Source organism: Phodopus roborovskii, unplaced genomic scaffold, assembly GCF_943737965.1.
Source record: "Phodopus roborovskii unplaced genomic scaffold, PHOROB, whole genome shotgun sequence".
In the NCBI taxonomy this organism is placed as follows: Eukaryota; Metazoa; Chordata; class Mammalia; order Rodentia; family Cricetidae; genus Phodopus; species Phodopus roborovskii.
The window spans coordinates 13,893,749-13,913,782 of NW_026125059.1; the positions used below are offsets into that span (position 1 = coordinate 13,893,749).

The 20,034-nt window shown below is 46.3% G+C and overlaps 1 protein-coding gene across 1 annotated transcript; it reads left to right on the forward strand.

The window, feature by feature from the left end:
- Nucleotides 1–965: 965 nt before the first annotated feature.
- On the forward strand, nt 966–16,378 carry Wfdc8 (WAP four-disulfide core domain 8). Its single transcript, XM_051188845.1, has 7 exons — nt 966–1,000; nt 1,899–2,014; nt 4,665–4,805; nt 6,664–6,831; nt 10,205–10,345; nt 13,723–13,865; nt 16,346–16,378. Exons 1-6 carry the CDS (start codon nt 966–968, stop codon nt 13,860–13,862), a joined length of 741 nt encoding a protein of 246 aa, XP_051044802.1. The 3' UTR covers nt 13,863–13,865; nt 16,346–16,378.
- The last annotated feature ends 3,656 nt before the right edge of the window (nt 16,379–20,034 follow it).

Sequence of the window (20,034 nt, forward strand, 5' to 3'; positions counted from 1 at the left end):
GTTATAGTTCCTGCCCACCCTGACATGATGTTGGCAAATGAATCCCTTCCAATCAAAACAGACTCATTATGTGCTAAACTTCCACCCCCCAAAACACGCAGAGCATGACCAGTTAAGTAAGCAACAAATCATTTTAATATTCCATATTCCTTGTATCCACAGTAACGTATGTTTCCTAGTAATATAACTATGTCCCATGGGAAGACTGTACATGGATCTCTTTTCCCATCATGCCTATCCTGGGAACCCTCTGTTCTAATGACTGGCTACAGGCTAATCTGAACAATTAATTCTCTAGACTGGGTTAATAGACATAAACGGGTTAAATTTTAAACCAAAAGAATTGCTGACGCATACAGCCTCAGCTTCTGTGGAGCCCTGCAATCTCTGACTAGGGAACTTGAGCTCATGGGGAAGGAGGACTTTTGATATTTGCTATTGCTGCTTGTCTCCTGACAAGTGTGTATCAGGACACTCCCATCAGTATGTGTGTGATCAATTCTCTGGTCATGGGTAGTTGTTTTTGTTTTATTTTGAATGGAAAATGGAGGTTTGATGAGGCTAAATGGCTGAGCTGAGACCACATGGCTGGTAACATGGTGAGCCTAGAAAAACTCAAGTCTAACTCCAAATGCAAGTTTTCTACCATTCTATCTTGGTTCTATATTGACACATCAGATTTTCACACTGTTTTATCTGTGTTCCCACAACAAGGCTGCCTGCCATGCTAACTGTATTTTCCCATTTTATGAATGAGGAAAACTGAGGTTCTAAGTTATGCTATGGGTATAAGTGACCAAGACAGGGCCCAAATCACGATTATTGGCTTGGAGTTAACATTCCCATTACTGAAGAGTCTGCAGGGGTGGGGGCATCAGAATTATTTCAAAGGCAGAGAAGGGGGCAGCAGCTTCTGCAAACTGGCATACTGTTGCTTCAGGAGCTCTGGGAAAGATGCTCCAACCATGGTCACAGCTCCTCAGGCTCTGAAACTCTTCAGGTAAGACTCACGCAGGCATCTGTTGCATCAGGACATCCCTCCTCTTTCCTTCCCCCTCCTCCTTGATGTTTCTGAAATGTGTTTACCTGGAGTGAGCTATAGACATCACTGGGCCATCTCATCTTAAAGAAAAAAAAAACACACTTGGGAGGCCGTGGATCATCAGGTAAAGGCACTTACCTAAGTTTTCCCGCTAGAATTCACAGGAAGGAGAGAACAGATTCCCAAAAGTTGTCCTCTAACCACCACTGTGCACTGTGACATGCCCACCCACACACACCCACTAAAAATTTAAAAATACATATGGGACATGAGGAAACATGATGAAGCTGGTACTTGAAAGGGGGATCATCCTTTTGTCAAGTTGTCTGCATGAATCGTAAGATGCTAGAGTTGTTCGGAGCCAGAAAGAATGAGAAGAATCTCTTTGTTAACAGACGGCCATCTGGTGTGTTTGTGTGCGCACGCGCAAGTGTGTGTATGTATGATTGTGTATATGTGCCTGTGCTATTCTGAGGCACCAAAACCCTGTCCTGCCTGCCTAGGTCTCCAGACAACCTCATGCTTTCTGACCCCTGTCATCAGCAGAGCAGAGCAAACCCAAGAGAGCCGCCCAGTAACTGTCCCGAAGGAAACCCTGTGGTGATCCAAGTGTGACCTCTTGCCCAGAGCGAGGCAGTGGGAAAGCACAGCACCGTGGCCAAGGATGGGGGTCACGAGAGGCCTGAGGTGACTGACCCAGACCTGTCTTAACGTGCTACCTCACACAGATCCCTCCCTTCTGGCTTCTGGCTCCGTTTTCTCACCCATGAAGTAAGTGTGGCTGGGAAGCCTCTCCTCACAGACTGTGCTTCCCGCCGCCATGCCTAACTCAGGTCCCTGTTCTCCCCTCACACAGGCACCTTTCCCTCCACGGCTCTGCCTGCTCCTGGAGGAGCGGAGCTCTCCTGTTCCTGTTGCTTCTCCTCCTCTTCTTGGAGCAGACTTCGGCTTCATACACCATCAAAGTCAAACGTGTGTCATTCATTCTTCCTGGGAGTGCTCTTGGGGACTGTGGGCTGGAACGAGGCAAAGGCTTGTGTTGGTTGACAATGGCTGGATTCAGGGTACCAGAGAGTTACCTCTGTTTCCTACTCTACGGCTTTCTCCACCTGTTTACCCCAAATTATTTCCCTAGCTTTCCTCAATATGCATCTTTAAATTGTAAAACGTAATTATTCATTATGCATGATCTGAAAATAAGAGGGCCAGGGAGGATGCTGTTGCAGCAGGGAAGGTAAGCCATGGCCATGGCGGGAGGCCGGTGTTACTCTGAGGAAGGGGCAGCAAAGAAAGATGGGGGATGGCTGGCGGTAGGGAGAGGCTTAAGAAGCAGAATTGACCCGGATCCTGACTGGGTCCAAATCTGGGGTTGGGGAGTAGTGGTAAACCTGTGTTTTCATTGTAAACCTGTGAATTGTTGATGGAGAGCGGAACACAGAGTGCTTTCGGCCTGTGAGACACAGGTTCTGTGATAAACACATTGAAACAAAGGCCCTGGAGAGCCTCTGGGTAGCTTTTCCTCAGATAGCTGCCAACAGAGGTCTTCGGTTCAGGATAGAGGATGGGCCTGGGGGAAAGATACCAGAACCAGTCAGAACCAGGGGAACGGATGAACTCAGCCCGGAAGAGGCCAGACAGTTCAAGAGACAGCTGAGACCAGGAAATGTTCAAGAGTCCTCCGGTGTGTGCACACAAGGTAAGTGACTGAGGAGAGAGGTCCAGGGAGGAAGGCGCGCTCAAGATGACAGGCTGACGAAAGTGGGAAGAACAACGTACATTAACAAACCCACGCAGAGGTCTAAGTGTCCCCAGGAAGCAGGAGGAAGGCCGGAGTCAACACTAGTAAGGTGGGGGTTGGGCTTCATAATCTCGAAGGTTCCCTGTCTGTGCCTTTTGATCGCTGTGAGGCGATCCCATGTTATTTGCTTAGCTTTTCTTGTGCTTAAATACAGCATCCGGATGCCTTCTTTCAGCATTGCGTGGGATATCTCTATAAAACAGAGCCACCCAGGTCTTACTTTCTAGAGACTCAGGTTTAGTTCATCGTTCATATTTTCTGAACGATGCACAAATGAACACTGAGGATGGAGAGAAGCAGCCTTAGCTTCAGGCCATCCTTGCTGGGTATGTCAAGAGTGGTGTGAAGGGCAGGAGGCATGGCGGGGGGGGGGGGTGCTCCTAAAGTGAGCCTTGCAGATCCCAGACCCAACCTCTTCCCTGTGTCATCCTCCCTGACATAATCCTGTGATACGAAGAAGCCAGGAGGCTGCCACTGACATGTAGGCCTTCTCTTCTAAAGTTTCATAGCTCCAAGACCCAAGAAGGCCCTGCCTCCTTGATTGATTGTGGGTGCTCAGTTTAGAGCTGAGGAGCCCTGAATTAGTCACCCGCTGCTATAAAATCTGACATGATGCATCTGGGCTCTCAGATGAGAGCACGGTGCCAGCCAGGGCTGCTGTTCTCATCTGGAACTCTGGGTCCTCTTCTCGTAGTATAATCATTTTCTTACAGTTTCATGTCTGGGACGCTTGTTTCTATAGTGATGCCAGCTTCTAAAGGTGACACTCACTTCCTGATGCTTGCCTTCTGCCAGGGTCTAACTGCTGAGTTAGCATGTTGGAACCTTCCCACAGTTTAAATATCCCCAACTTCTCTGCCAGCCAGAAACCCCTGCTTTTAAGTGACCCTGTTGGTTGGGGGTGGTCCAGTTGGATTACCTCTGTCTTAAGGCTAACTGGGTTAGATTTGAATTGCACCTACAAAGTCCCTCACAGCATGCCTAGATTAGCGCTTGATCCAATAACACAAGATTGGGAGTATTGAAGCACAACTTTAGAATTATGGCCACCACAGGCCACAAAACCAGGAAGTCATGCCATGCACTTGAAAGGAAGGAAGCGACCTCATAACTTTCCAGATTTGACCCAGTACCACAACCACACACTGTAATGTGTGTATTGTGGGCATCATCCACTCCGTTCCTATGAGCAGACTCTAAGGTAGGGATCACCATTCTCATCTTAGAGACGGGAAGCTTATGACTCAGACAATGAAACGTATTTTCAAATATTATTTGTCTAGTCAATGATGGAGCCAAGCTAGCAAGACCGGTTCCGTCTCCTGATGGTATTTCCTTCCTCTGTCTCACACACCATGTTTTCTCTCTTAGAGCAAACTAACTTAGAAAGCCCTGTAACTGAACTCAGACAGGTCCTGAGTTTGCACAAGTTGCCAGGGACCAAAGTCAGGACTCCTGGCTCCTCTCCTCCTTATCAACCTCCCTGCTGACTTGGAGCTAGAGGGAGGAGACTCGAAGTCATCAGGTCACAGGCTGCATTGTCCCCACATGCATTGGAATCCAAGATGGCTTGTCTTCCTTCAGTCACCGGAGCACAAACTCCAGATTCAGCTCTGTCGGAAGGAACCAAGTGTGGAGAGAGACAGATGTGGCCCCTAAGTATAGCGTATAGCGTATAGCGTATAGCGTACAGCGTATAGCGTACAGAGAGGGAAGAACTGAGAGTCGGGGAGATGAGAGGCGCGGTCTTCGCAGCTCACCTGTGCCATGGGGGAAGCAACTGAAATACTCAAGGGTGCCAGTCTGGACGTCTCTTTCTTGCAGGAAAAGTGGGCGAGTGCCCCAGGGAGCGGTTGGAATGTGAAGATAGGGTCCCGAGCTCGTGCATAACAGACTTCAACTGCGAGGCTCATCTCAAGTGTTGTCCCTTTGCCTGTGGGAACCTGTGCATGGACCCTTATGAAGGTACTGGCATCCAGGTGGGAGGCAGAGCCCTTTAGAAGTTTGCCACTTCCTGCCATGTCCAGCGCTAGCCAAACAATCCTCGTAGATGGCAGGACCTCCCGCCAGTGTGTGCCTATCTCATTCTGTAATTTAACTCTCTGTGGTTAAGCTCAAGTCATGAGTCCAAGTAGTTAATATTGATGCTAGATTTCTTTTGTGTGACATTCAATCATTCACCAATAACTAGTGCCTTTTCTGTGTCCACTATGTGTTAAAGCTATTGTTGGAAAAGTCAGACTTCATTCTAACTATTGTTTGAGAAGAAGCATTCATCAACCCAGATGCTTGAATCATTTTGGACCCGCTGGTCTTTAAAAGGGCTTCCTAGAAACCCCAAAGTGCAGGGACCAAACCTTTAATAGAGATTCTTTTCTTCTTTCCTTAATTATACAAATATCTAATTAATATATTAGGATAGGGGCCAGGCATAGTGGTGCAAGCCTTTAATACTAGCACTTGGGAGGCAAAGGCAGGCAGATCCCTTTGAATTCCACAACAGCCTGGTCTGTATAGGGGGACTCTTGTCTCAAAAAGACGAAATAAATGAATATACATATATACATACATACATACATATATATTAAGATAGTATTGGCTCTTCATACGTCAGAGTTGAAATTGCGCAGGGGACATGAGGACAGACAGGGAAACAGGGCTCGGGTAGGTGAAGAGACCTGTGTACCTGATGTGTGGAGGAAGTGTTTAAAAACCCAAGCTCTCTGTCAACTCAAAGCCATCTGAGGTCAACTTTTGCCTTTTGCAGCCTAAGACTACCACAGATACACTTGTTGAGCAAATTGGGTTGATTACTCATGGCCATCACGAAGAATGTTCATCACAAACAGCCATGAGGCATCCATCTCAGTAAAGATCTGTTTGAGTCCGTCAGAGGATTTGGGTAACTCGGAGAGGACTAGAGAAGTGGCTGAATTGGATATTGTCCAAAAATGGATTAATTCTATGGCTGAGCATCTATGGCTCTTATGTCTAAATAGTGGTTCTTATGTCCAAAGAGGACACTTAGGATGAGGATGGCTTGCCCTCTCAGAGCTCAAGGCACTCAGGAAGAGGCATCTGCTTCAGAGTGTTTCTGTATGCTGTTTCTAATGTACTCTATAAGAAATCGGTGATGCACAGAACTGCACAGCATCAAGCATTTGCTGTAGAGCAGGATTAGACAATGTCTTTTAAAAAGATTTGCTGATGATTTATGTGTGTGGTTGTCTTGCCTGCATGCATGTTTGCTGGTGCCTGTCGAGGTCAGAGGAGGGTATCAGATCCCCTGGAACTGGAGTAATAAACAGTTGTGAGCTACCATGTGGAGCTAGGAATGGAGACTATGTCTTTTAAAAAGAAAAATTGGGGCCCTGAAGAGATGGCTCAGCAGTTGAAAGCACTTGCTCTTGCAGATGATGTGTTCAATTCCAGGAGCTCTGTCTCCCTCTTCTGGCCTCAGAGGGTACTGCATACACAATGTATATACATACCCGAAAGCAGAACACCCGTGAAGAGGGGGATTAGAAGAAAAACTGCTACCTTTGTTGATTTTTTATTTTGTTGGGGAGGATGCCGCATCACATTTGTGGAAGTAAACAGACTTCTTGTGGGAGTTGGTTCCTTCCTTCTTGGATATACAAGTCAGGTGACAAATTGCCCTAACTCGCTGAGCCATCTCCTTCACCCACCCATGTCTTTTTCCATTGGCTTTTTCTATGAGTAGAGGAGTAACCTGCAGACTGTGATGGAGGCTCACGGTTGAAGCCTGACCCCCTCTTTTCATGCCCATGCTTTACACTCTTGCTTTTCTTCCACACCTCAGAACCCTGCATGTTACCCTTGGCCACAGGAGACTGCCGTGCCAGTTTGACTCGCTGGTATTTTGACATTCAGAAGCATCAATGCAGACCCTTTATGTACAGTGGCTGTCATGGAAATGCCAACAACTTCCTCAGCAAGGATGACTGCAAGAATGCCTGCATGCTAATTGGTAAGACCCATGTCCCTAGTAGTCTGAGGTCCTCGCTTAAGTACTAACATTATAGCAGTTGAGCTCTAGCCTCGGGCTTTGAGGCTAAGCTGCCTTAGATCCAAACCCTAGGTCTGTCATTTGCTGCTTGAGAGGTCTTTGGCCAGCTGCTTGCCTTCTTAATTTTTGGCTGGGATATAAAATGGGGATATTAATAGTATTTACCTAACAGAGCTGTTGTGATCCAAAACCAAGATATTGTAAGAATTGTGAGGCTGGAAAATGAGGGAAAATTAGCAGATAGGAGGCCGCTGGAAGCCAGGCCATGTCTTGAAGTGTCCCTGTGGGCTGGTCCCTCTCTGCATTCACTTTGGCATGCTTACACAAGGAAGTCTTGCGGTCAGAGAATGGTGAGGGGAAGGCATGGTCCTTCCTGCTCCAAGCCACCTACCATTCAGAAGAGATGGCTTCCTAGTTTCCATCTTAATGTCTCCCTCCCACCTAATCTTGTGTCTATAGGTAAACACCTAGACTCCTTGACCTTATTTCAAAGCTCTCTAGCTTCCAAGTAGCACTGAGTAATCTCAGGAGTCCAGCCCCTTCCCCTCTTTGGGAAATTGGGTACCTGCCTTGGACTCTCTCTTTACAAAGGCAGGTTTTTAATACCACTCTCCTGAACACTCTGATTCTCCTTGGCCCTTACGCAAGGCCTGAATCCTACTCTTCTATCTCTCAATGTTATACTCTGGCTACCCATGACTTCTCTATTCTTGAAGTCTCCTCCAAGCCCTCCAAATGAGACAATACACAAAATGTGCCCATAAACATTGGCCTGTGGAGCCTGAAGGGCCAGCTTAATTCTCTGGAGAAAGATGCTTCTCATCACATCAACCTGTTGAGCATCATCCCAACAAACAGCCGTAGGAGGAAACATAGATAGGTCTGTCCCAAAACCTGGGAGTAAGTGTAGACCTAGGAGAATGTGATGAAGGTGAGGCCTGCAGATTCATTCTTCGGTGCAACGGGCAGTACCGATAATGCTGGGAACCAGTGTGCTATGGGTATAATGTGGATTAAAAGCTTACTCTCCTTGGTCTACTTCAAGTTTCTTTGCCTTTTTGAGTCTAGAAGAGCAACCAGATCTCTGAATTGTTGGCAGGATGGGGTGATATTTTGTTTATGATCTACCAAATAAAGCTTGCCTGAAAATCAGAAAAGCAAAGCAGCCAGCCACTAGAGAGTTCTTAACCTCTACCGGTTGGAGCAATCCTGTCCTCAGTGTGACTGCAGACTGAATACCCTGTGCTTCTGTCTCCACTTGCCTTACATTCCTTTCTAGTGCTGGGATTAAAGGCATGCACCACCACCGGCCACCTTCTATGGCTAATAGTGTGGCTGCTGGGGTTAAAGGTGTGTACCACCACTGCCTGGCCTGGATGGCTGACCAGTGTGGCTGCTTAGCTTTACACCCTGATCTTTGGGCAAGCTTTATTTGTTAGATCATAAACAAAAATATCACCTCTGCTGGATCTGTGCTGTCAGAGATATAAAAGACATGACATCTGGCTCTTCATGGTGTGGCAACTGTGGATCTTCAAAATGCATGTGTCAGGCTCGGAAGAGATGTGGCCAATTTATTGGCACTGCATTTCTGTCTAAGTTTTGTGAGGCAGGTTGGCAAATATTCTGTCATCAACGTGCTATGCTTTTGTTTGTTCTGTAGCCCAGGCCAGCTGGGAACTCGTAGCCATTCTTCTGCCTCAGCCATGCAAGTGCTGGGTTTATAGACGTGAGCCACTCTATTTGGCTCCATCAGCAACACTGCAGATGAGAAAGCAGAGTTAGAATAATCCCCTTAGCTGCCTAGGGATGGACAGTTGGTCGGGGGTGGAGCCAAAGATTTAACTTAATTTCTCAGCCGCAATGTGTCTGAACAGCAAAGCCAAATTTATGACCTGACTTGAAAAACCTGGGACCATATGCTCCCCTTTCTGGAAAGCTCTAAAGCAGCAGTGGTTCTCAACCCCTTTGGGGTTGCATATCAGATATTTACATTATGATCTGTAGCAGTAGCAATGAAATAAGTTTACGGTTGGGAGTCATCTCAATATGAGGAACTGTATAAAAGGATCAAAGCATTAGGAAGGTTGACAGCCATTGCTCTAGAGAATCATGGAGTCATGGACTCTAAGATAATTGGACAATACCTTTGAGAGGCAAACACATAAGCCAGGTATGGTGTCCTATGATCCCAGCACTTATGAGGTAGAGGCAGAAGGATTAAGAGTTCAAGGCTAGCCTTGGATACATAGTGAGTTCAAGATCAGCCTGGGCTACATGTGACCTTGTCTCAACACACAAAAACTGAAACAAAAGCAAGAAAAAAAAATTTTTTTTTTAAATTTCAAGTCTGAATCTGACCTGAGAAAAAGAAAGAAAAGGAAGAATGAAGGAAAGAGAAAGGGAGGGAGGGAATAAGAAGGGAGAGAGGGAGGAAGGGAGGAAGGGAGGAAAGAAGGGAGGGAGGAAGGGAGGGAGGGAGGAAGGGAGAGAGGGAGGAAAGAAGGGAGGGATGAAGGGAGAGAGGGAGGAAGGGAGGGAGGGGGGAAAGAAGGGAGGGAGGAAGGGAGGGAGGGAGGAAGGAAGGGAGGGAGGAAGGGAGGGAGGGAGGGAGGGAGGGGGGAAAGAAGGGAGGGAGGAAGGGAGAGAGGGAGGAAGGAAGGGAGGAAGGGAGGGAGGGATGAAGGGAGGAAGTGAGGGAGGGAGGGAGGAAGGGAGGGAGGGAGGGAGGGAGGAAGGGAGGGAGGAAGGAAGGGAGGGAGGGAGGGAGGGAGGGAGGGAGGAAGTAAGGGAGGGAGGGAGGAAGGGAGGGAGGGAGGGAGGGAGGGAGGGAGGGAGGGAGGAAGGGAGGGAGTCCCCGGGGTGGTATGCATGGTTGTGTTGTTGTTGCTGTTGTTGTTGCTTTCTCTCCCCATTATAACTCAAAGGGAAACTTGCGCACAGTCTCTGGAGCCCTTGACAGCCTGACAATGAGGAGAGAGAATTCTCTACATTCCTTGCAGCAAGAACTCACACATCTAACAAAGGCAAAGTGACAGTGTGCGCATTACCTGAAGATGACAGCTTTGTGCAGATTTCCCATAATGTCCTCTATTTAACAGGGATTGAAGCTTATTGAGTGACAGGGCAGGCAGGGGCTTTAATGCAGGGGCTTCAGATGTCAAGCCCACTCTATTGTGTGGCGAACCCTCCTCAGCCTCCTGGAGAGGGTCAGGGCAAGCTGAATCAAGGTGTAGAACGTATTACCCCTGGGGAGGAGGAGAAGCTTGCTGAAGGTCGGTGTGTGGGGGGTGGGGGTGGGGTGCTGTAAAACTCACCTTGCCTCTTGTTTCAGTGAAGAAGGGACAATGCCCACTCTTCCCTTTCCAAATGCGAATGGAGTGCCCGCCCTCCTGTAAGAGTGACATGGATTGCCAGGAGAAGGAGAAGTGCTGTGAGTCCCAGTGTGGCTTTGTTTGTGCCAGGGCTTGGCTAGGTAAGGACGGTAACAAATCTCCCAGGGTCTCCTGGGCAAATGCCGTGAGTGCCACGATACCCCGTGAACCGGTGAGGGAGGCTCCTCACGATACCCTCAGTGTGAACTCTCTAGGTGACCCAGGGTGGCCTGGATCTCCCTATAGAATCAAGCCAGACTCAAACTTAGCCATCCCCCTGACTCAGCCTCATGGCTGGGAGGCGGAGAAGCCTCTTGAACCTCAGCAGCCTCTTGCCTTAACCTTTGAGGTGTCTCTGGAGACGTTTTAAAAAGCCCAGTGGTGGTGCTCTCATATTGACCTCCTGGCCTCTGGACCCTTGTACTGTTCTTCAAAACCTCCCTTGACTTTCTTAGTCTTAATCCTTCAGTGACTGCAAGTTGATGGTCCAGTGGTAAGTGTGAGCATGTGCACACACATGTATACAGGCACACACACACACACACACACACACACACACACCATTGGGTATATTTCCCCTAAAAACCTGCATCCTGTAGGAGTAGTGTAGTGATACATTTGCCTGTGAACCTGTAACAGTGGTCACGCCTTTTGGGTGTGGTTTCAGGCATGGATGTGACTGGTTAAAGGCAGAGGATAGGAGATGGGGGTGGGCTGAGGTTGCAGACAGCATCAGGGAGGCAGGGCCTGCATCCTTGGAGCAGGAACACCATAACACTCACTGTTTTCTGTGTAAGCTCTTTCCCCAATGAAGCTCCATGTATCATTTATGCTGGTTCTGGTGAACCCATAATTTCTACGCCTTCAGAGGAGAAATACAGCAGCCCAAAAGAACCTTCTTCTGGGCAGCTTGCAGGGCTGGGAGAAAAAAACTCCCATAGAGTAGCAAACTTGGGACTTTTTTATCTGAGGGATTTCAGAGGGAAGCATATGCTTTTGTTGATGATAGCATCTTTACTCTCTCATGCTAAAATCTCCCAATTTCTGCCATATTGAATTCTGTCAGTTTTCTCTCATTTTTTTGCGTATTTCTGACAATTTCTGCTATGATTTGCGTATTTCTAATTTCTGCCATCCTGCTAATTTCTTCCTCCAGTTTCTCCTTTCTCTTCTTTCTCCACAGCTTATAAAGACCCACAAAAATTGTTCAGCCATTCATCTGAAGGGCACATAAAATTTCTTAAGTAAATGATAAGAAACCGTCCTCTCCACAGTTCTAAGCAATAAATCCAGATTAAATTGTCACAAAGCAAAAAGGATCACTTTATTTCAGTTAAACTCCCTAGTTAGTGGGCTGCAAAAAGAGGAGTCTGCCTGTCTTCTATCTAATCTATAGAGGTATTCTTGGTTTTTCTGTGGAACAGTCCTAACTGTCCTGGAACTCACTCTCTAGACCAGGCTGGCCTCAAACTCACTGAGATCCCCTTGCCTCTGCCTCTGAAGTGCTGGGATTAATTAAAGGCGTGCACCACCACCCCCAGCTAGGGGTAGTCTTATAAAACTAAACTACGAAGAGAAATAAGGAAATTGTGTTATATCCTCTACTCAGAGTGTCTAAAACATCTGAAACATTTTGTGTTTAGTGGTTGCAAAGACTGGACTTTCTTGGACTGGAGACGGTTTGTTTATGAAGAGCAATTGTCATGAGAGAGAGAGAGAGAGAGAGAGAGAGAGAGAGAGAGAGAGAGAGAGAGAGAGAGAGAGAGAGCAGCTCACCCTGGCTCCCTAGCTGTGGCTGAGAAATCCTAGCAGCACCGAGCCACAAAACAGCGACAGAGGCACGAGTTCACTAGTACTCTCCAAAGCACAGTGACATTAAAAGCATTTTAAATCTTAAGATATATTTTTCTGTCCTGTGTGTAACCTTTGGCCACAGAAAATGAAGCTTGTAACTCTTTCATGAGGCTATGGAGTTAGTTTATATTTTGTAGCTAGCCCTGGCCAGCCACGGCATCTTCTCCCATGGTGTCTGAAGAAAGGCCATAAAACTGAGGTTAGGTATCTGTGCAAAGATTTAATTACTGTCCCTGGCACCACAATTTGGTTACTTCACACTATTTACTTTGGCTCAACAAACCACATAACTGGCTACATGTCCTTGTAAATTAGATTGTATTTTTCTGTGAATAGTTTATCTTAAAATCTAATTAGCAAAGCACCTGGTCTGATCTACAGCTACTTTGAAATTGTATATCAGTTGATATTGTATGGCTATCTTGGCAGCTGGGAAAATTACAGCTGTTTTCATAAGTTGTGCTTAATGACTTTATGGGCTTTATGGAAACGTATATAACTCCTGACTTGGGCAGTATCTCTTTGTATTTATTTTATTCATCAAAATTCTACATTGGCTAACATTATTAATATCAGTTGAACAACACAGCTAAGGAAGAGTCATCTTCTTGACAATCCACAGATGAAAATACCCTGTACATAGGGAATGTATTCATACAATACACACAACAAATATAGGTTGTGGGAAGGGATGCAAATTAGCCCATGTGTAATTACAGGCAACAGATATTCTAGAGCCTATGTTTCTTGTAGACTTTGCAAACCAAGTTTCTTGCCATCAGAAGTTAGTTCTGGTAGGTTAGCACCTTGAATATCAATTGTTATGTCCTGTGATAAATGATAAAGGCTCCCAACAGGGAAAGACTGTAAATGCTTCTGAAGCAGACGCTTGCCCCTGGCTTCTAAGCCTTGAGGTACATTTAAGTCATAGCAGAATGACAAGAGGCAAGTGGCTTTGACTGACTTCAACTGTCCTGCCTTTCTGCAAGGCTCTGAGGCTAGATAGTCCTCACCCGTCCCCCATAGTTTATAAGATAGGGGAGTTCTGAGGGCCTTCTGAGACTTCTCCCACATCTACTGCTCTGGGCTTGTGTAACAAAATCTTATTTGTTTACATAATTGCACAAGACCCTTCTTGATGTTCTTCAAGTTTTTATTCACAGAGAATCGACACTCTGTCTCCTCTGCTCTCTGGTTAACTGTCGAAGAAAGGGAAGAGATGTCGAAGAAAGGGAAGAGATTTAGTTACAGTGAATCCTCGGTTGGGGGAACCTGTACAAGCATGAGAACCTGATTGTGAAAAAACGTCACAACGCCAGTGTTGCCAAGTGGAGAGAGATGGCGGGGGGAGGGGTTGTCCCAGGAGCTCAGTGGCCGCCCAGGAGAACTGAAGTGGGGGCTTGGGGTTCAGTGAGAGACTTTGTCTTTAAAAAAAAAATAGAGAATTGATTGACTGGAGAAAGACATTTTAATGTCAACCTCTGGCCTGCACCCACCTGCACAGGCAAGCACAACTGTGTACACACAGACAGAAAGAAAGAGACAAGACAGACAGACAGTATCTGGGTTTCCAAATTTATGTCCGATTATTTCAAAGTCAAGTGTGCTTTTTTACTTCACAAAGTCAAAACAGGTTTCTGCCCAAGTAAGCCCATGACGTGTATGAAGATCGATAAGCCCAAGTGCTTGCAGGACAGTGACTGTCCCCTGGATGAAAAGTGTTGCACACGCTGTGGACTGAAGTGCTTGGAACCCAGACACTGAGCAGTAAGTGGGGGGAAGTGTCAGAGTAATGGACTATGGGTAGCACATTATAAAGCTGTCACTTCTTCTAGTCCAGCTACTTGACAAATGACAATACTTTCATGTATGTGTGAGCATATGTGCGTGTACAGGGTTGTGTGTAAGAGTGCAGCAGGGTGTGCCAGATTCCCTGAGCTACAGATGGCTACAAGCTGCCTGCTCTGGGTGGTGGGAACTAAACTTTCCCTGTACGCAGTGGGATGTAAAGTTTGATCCCCAGAACCCAGATAAATCCGGGGGTATAGAAGAATGGGCTTATAATCCCAGAGCTGGGGAGATGGAGAGAGAAGGATCTATGGGGACCAACGGCTGGCTTAATCATTGAGCTCCAGTACCATGAGAGACCCTGTCTGAGAAACGAGGCAGATGGTACCCAAGGAACAACACCCACACTTTACATCTGATACACATGTATCCAAACACCAGCACATACAGCTGTACCTGCAGACACATATACATGCACACATATGTGCACACAAGCACAGGTACATAAAATGCACAAACACATCCTAGTGACCAGAAAAAGATACAGGAACCTGCCAGCTGGATTCGATGGCACACACATCCTGATATTCAGAAGGTTAAGGCAGGAGAATTGATACGAGGCTGAGTCAGCCTGGTCTGCATTGCAAGTCCCAGGCCATCTAGAAAGACTGGGAATCCAGGAAAACCTTGTTTCAAAACAAAACAAAACCGGAAACCAGGCTGGGGAAAGATGGCTCAATGCCTGCTGCCAGGATGACCGGAGATTGATCCCTGGGATCCACATGATGGATGAAGAAAACCAATTTCTGATGGTTGCTCTCTGACCTCCACACCACACAATGGGGCACACACACAGTAAATAACTAAATGTAATTAAAAATAGAGAAACAAGAATAGGAATGCTCAAAGTTTTTATTCAAAGTTTTCTCTTTTTTCAAAGTTCCAATGCAAAGTCTGTCTACCTGTCTGTCTTCTATCTATCTGTCTATCTTTCTATCTTCCTATCTATCTTTCTTTCTTTCTATTATCCACCTATATTTTTTAAAATTATTTAACTTTTATTTAATGTGCATTGGTGTGAAGGTGTCAGCTCTTCTGGAACTGGAGTTACAGACAGTTGTGAGCTGAGAATTAAGCCCAGGTCCTATGGAAGAGCAGCCAGTGCTCTTAACCGATAAGTCATCTCTCCTGCCTTTTTGCCCATTTCTCTCTCTCTCTCTCTCTCTCTCTCTCTCTCTCTCTCTCTCTCTCTCTCTCAATGTCATGTCTTAAAATCTAACCCATGTCCCTGTATGTAAAATGAACCCAAGGAAAATAAAGACTCTCAAACCTTTCTGGATTCTGCCAGTCTGTAGGTAACCATGTAGTATGAAGGAAGAATCTGGTGCCTAGCAGGCCCTGGCTTGGTTCAAGGAAGAAAGAACAAATACCCAGGGTGTGAAATTTGGGTCTAGAACACTCTGCTATGGTTGTTTTCTTCCCATTTCACTTTCTGGAAGTAAAACATAAAAGAAGCAGGGTCCAGAGGCGAGTAAAATCTGCCACGAGCTATCCATCCCTTGTTTCTTCCTTCACAGATATCATTTGAGCTGGGAATGAACTCATTGCTTCCTTTGCCATGATAAAGCAGCATGACCAAAACAAGTCAGGGAGAAAATGGTTTTTTTCCCCATTACAGTTCCACATCACACTCCATCATCAAAGAGAAGTCAGGGCAGGAACTCAACAAAGGAGCCTGGAGGCAGGAGCTAAAGCAGTGGCCATGGCGGTGATGCTTACTGGCTTGCCTTCCACGGCTTGCTCAGTCTGCCTTCTTCTATACTCCAGGAAAACGTGCCCAGGGTGGCATCACCTACAGTGGTCTGGGCCTGCCCCATCAACTGCTAATTAAGAAAATGCACTACAGGTGTGTCTACAGGCCGTCCTCATGGAGGCATTTTCTCAGTGAGAGTCCCTCTCCAAATGACTCCAAAATTGTCAAGTTGGCATAAAACTAGCCAGTACACCCCCAAAGGCTTGAGTTTTGAATACTTGTTCCTCACTTGGTGGCGCCGTTTTTGGGAGACTGTGGAAGTAGGTTCCTGGCAGAGGAGAATAGCTCAGCTTTTCCTGCTAGCCTTGCTCTCTGCTTCCTGACCTGCCCAGTGAACAGTCTCTGGAACCCTCTAAAAAGCTAGGCACAGCAAACCTCTGTACTCTTGTGCACCTTTAATCAAAGCACTCAAAAGGCAGAGGCAGGCAGATCTCTATGAGTTCCAGGATAGCCTGGTCTACACAGCAAGATCCAGGCCAGCTAAAGACATATAGTGAGGTCTTGTTTCAAAACGCAAAACAAACAAAAGCAGGGGGGGAGGGAGGCAGAGAGGAGGGAATAGAGAGAATAAAAGAGAAGAGGGGGAGAGAGAGAAAATTTACTTAGAAGACTGAATTCCCATCCCTCTTCTCCCCCCCCCCTTCAGATTTCTGCTCTCAGCCTGGACAGCAACCAAGAAGACCTACTGGACAAGAGAGACCCTTTCATCTTTTGAATCACCCTTGGAACGAGGTGCAGCTGGACTTCCACACACTTGGTGACACAGCTGTCTAGCTGCCGCTTTGACTGTGCCACTGCATGCATGGTGTGACTGTCCAAGTGGTCCTGGGACTTTCCCATCTCACTGGGTACCACGGTCTGGGCTTGAGCTGGAAGTACATGGCAGGGCCTGCTCCACACTTACGCCTCTTGCACAGACACCGGACTGTCTTCACATCTGCAGGTTGTCTGGCAGAACGCAGGAACACAAGGCCCTGCGTCATCTGTGTTCTAATTCTCCTTACACGTCACCATGGAGCCCACCCCCTCCTGCACCCAGGGCCCCTGCAGCTTCCTCGTGCATTCTGCCACTACACTATTGCCAGATGCATGGACTTGATGCATACCGTCTTCACTCCCTTGCCACTGGGTCTGGCTTCTAGCTGCTCAATTCTTCATCTTACAATCTGTCCATTTTCTCTGTCCCTTCCTCTGTGAGTTTCAGTCTTGCATGTCTTCCTAAAATTTACCCATTTTTCTTTATATTTCAAATGTATTGTCTGTATAATATAAATTACTATATGTAATTTCACATCTTTAACGTTGGTTAATGTTTTGACTCAACCATCATGCTTCCAACCCAACCACTCATCTGCCCACTAAACACTCAATCCTTTTACTCATGTGGCCAATCTCTCACCATCTACCAGGGCCCCAGTCTCAGCCTTTATTCCATCTACCTATTATTTGCCTCCTCTCTCTCTCTACTCTTTCATGCACCAACTTATTCATCATTTCTCCATCTATCCATACTCAATCTTCTTATCAACCCACAAGTGAACCTTCCAATCACACAACCTCCATCAGTAGCCCTACCCATCCCATTGCTATTATGTGGGGAATCTTAAATGTCCCCTAAACGAGCATGTCAAATGAAGCCTTGGTCACTTGACACTATTGGGAAGCCTTAGGAGTGAGATGTAGTTGGAGGAATAGGACTATTGAAAGCACTCCCTTTAGAGGCATACTGCTGCTGTTGTCCCCGCCTTCCTGATTCACAGCTGCCATGAAAAGGCCGCTTTCTCAGCTCCACCACACATTACCCCCATGATGGTCCGCCTCCAGACAGGCCCAAATCAACGAGTCCAACAACTATGAACTGAAACAGTAAAAACAAAATTTCATATTCTAAAGCTACAAATACCTTATTTAGAATGTGTGTGGGCACACTCATGTATGCACACACACACACACACACACACACACCACAGATACATGTTCTTTCTACCATGTGGGTCCTGAGGACCAATCTCAGGTCATTAGGCCTATCAGCAAGGACTTTTATACACTGAGCCATCTCACAAACCCAAATATGTTAAATATTTTGTCACAGCAACAAAAAGCTGACCAACCTTATATTCTGTTCAATCTACTTTGCCCAGCTTTTCATCCATCCAAATATCCATAATCCGTGCCCTCAGCATCCAGATAACCCCCCACATTCCTCTCCTCTTTCTACTCATCCTCCCATCTATCACTCCACTAGACACCAGGCACCTGTGTGTCTGCTTCCATACCTACCAGTTGCCCTGCCTATCTTGCTCCAACAGAAAAATATACCGAGAGTTTATTTTGAACTTCTTCATGTTTTAAGGACCAGTTGTTAGACATTGGCCTGTTTAATGAATCTCAGAGACTGTGAGAACAGATGTGTAATTCAGCGGTTCAGTTAGAATAGGAACAATGCAGGGAGTTATCCATGCAACAGGTCCTGGTCTGATGAAGCATGAGCTGCTAGATGCAGGTCCACGTGTCTTGGTTCTCCCTCAATCACTCATTCTGAGCAGACAATTTGTCCTAGAACAGAGCTCTATGAAGGCCATGACCTTCAGTCAAAGTACAAGAAGGGAAGAAGTTCATGGACCCAGGTGTGTCTTAACCAGCTTGTTCCACCAATTAAGTGAGAAGGAGCACAAACCCAAGCTGCAACCTAGGCCCCAGAGATGGAAATTTCAAGTCATTTGTTTGGAAAATGGCACTTACATGTGTTAACATGCAAATCAGACAGGTCAGACAGAATGTGGTAGAATAACCAGGACATATTTAAGTGTCCCAAGACAGTTTAAGGAAGAAGGCAGACTTAGCTGGGGGCCTAGGAACTTTGGGGAGCTTGTTGACTGTGGTCCCTCAGCCTATCTTGATGGCATGTGTCACTTTGTTCCCTGTGGATTAGAATTCTAACCCTACCTTCAAGTCTACCAAGCCTTATGCACATCACCATGAGAAGGTCCCCTAGTGGACCCTGGTGGAGACTCATTTGGTACACTGGGACTCTGTCTCTCACACTCACTCATTGAAGGACACTTGTCATGATCCTTGCTTCTCCGGGTCGCATAATCCCTGTCTACAAAATAAAATACCTTAAGGCCTTCCTGCCTAGAAACGTCAAATTTTCACTTTTTTCTGGCTGAGTTTGAGAGAATACGGAAGTACAAGAAGGTCAGGCTGGCTTAAGATATCTTGGTTGTTTAGTGGAAATTCTGATTCCCAGACTGGAGATCTAAGTCAATGGGAAAGCATTTCCTAGTCTGTACAGACCTGGATTTGATCCCCAGCACAAAAATTAAATCTATTCTTTAGCATTTTTTTGTGGGACCATCCTTGGGTGACATTGTAAAATTGCTGAGATGGGATTGCCATAGGGGTTCTGCCTATGATCCTTAATTTTGTGATCATGTTATCTTTTAATGACGAGACAGTGGATTCTGTCTATCTGCTGTCTGTAATGACATTGACCTATGCAATTTGTTAAGAACCTAGCCAAGCATATCTACACAATGGAATACTACTCTGCGGGGGGAAAAAATGGAATCTTGAAATTCACAGGCAAGTGGATGGAACTTGAAGAAACCATCCTGAGTGAGGTGACCCAATCACAAAAAGAGGAACATGGTATGTACTCGCTCATATATGGATTTTAGACATAGAGCAAAGGATAACCAGCCTATAAGCTAATGGGCCCCCAGATTGATAGCTGGGAATCCAGCATGGAATTGACTCATGCCCCCCGAACATGTGCCTCAGCTAGAAGGTCTAAGCAGTCTAAGGGTTCTCTTACAGTGGAACCAGGATGTATTCCTGGTGCACAAAAGGACTTTGTGGACACATCCCCCATGAAGGGATACTCCCTTAACCCAGAGCCAGGAGAGAAGTCCTAGTCCCTACTCCAAATGGCTTGACAGATTTAGATGATCCCTCCTGGAGGGCATCACCCTACATGTGGAGTGGGGGGGGATGGGAGGGGAGAGTGGTCAGGGTGCATGTGAGGGTGGGAGAGAGGGAAAGAGAGAGGGGGAGGGGACTGGGATCGATATGTAAAATAAAAATAAAATAATATAATTAAAAAAAAGAACCCAGCCAAAGAAAGCAGAAACCCTATTTATTGTTAACCTTGCCCTTCACAGAGTCTGTCTCTCCTCTAACCCAGGTTAAACAGCTGGTGCTATGGATTCATGCCTTAGGAGAGGCTTCTCGGGTTTGCACCCTTCTTTTACTGAATCCGGGAGGATTGTTGTCCTGGGTTCAGCTGCTGTCTCTTAGATCTGCATCTTCATTTCAGTGTCTCCTCAGGCAACA

Bases quoted from the DNA above. Each gene is read 5' to 3' on its own strand.
- Wfdc8 (XM_051188845.1), top strand. From the start codon at position 966: ATGGTCACAGCTCCTCAGGCTCTGAAACTCTTCAG. The intron at 6,832-10,204 runs GTAAGACCCATG...CTCTTGTTTCAG, and splicing joins GAATGCCTGCATGCTAATTG to TGAAGAAGGGACAATGCCCA. The intron at 10,346-13,722 runs GTAAGGACGGTA...TACTTCACAAAG, and splicing joins TTGTGCCAGGGCTTGGCTAG to TCAAAACAGGTTTCTGCCCA.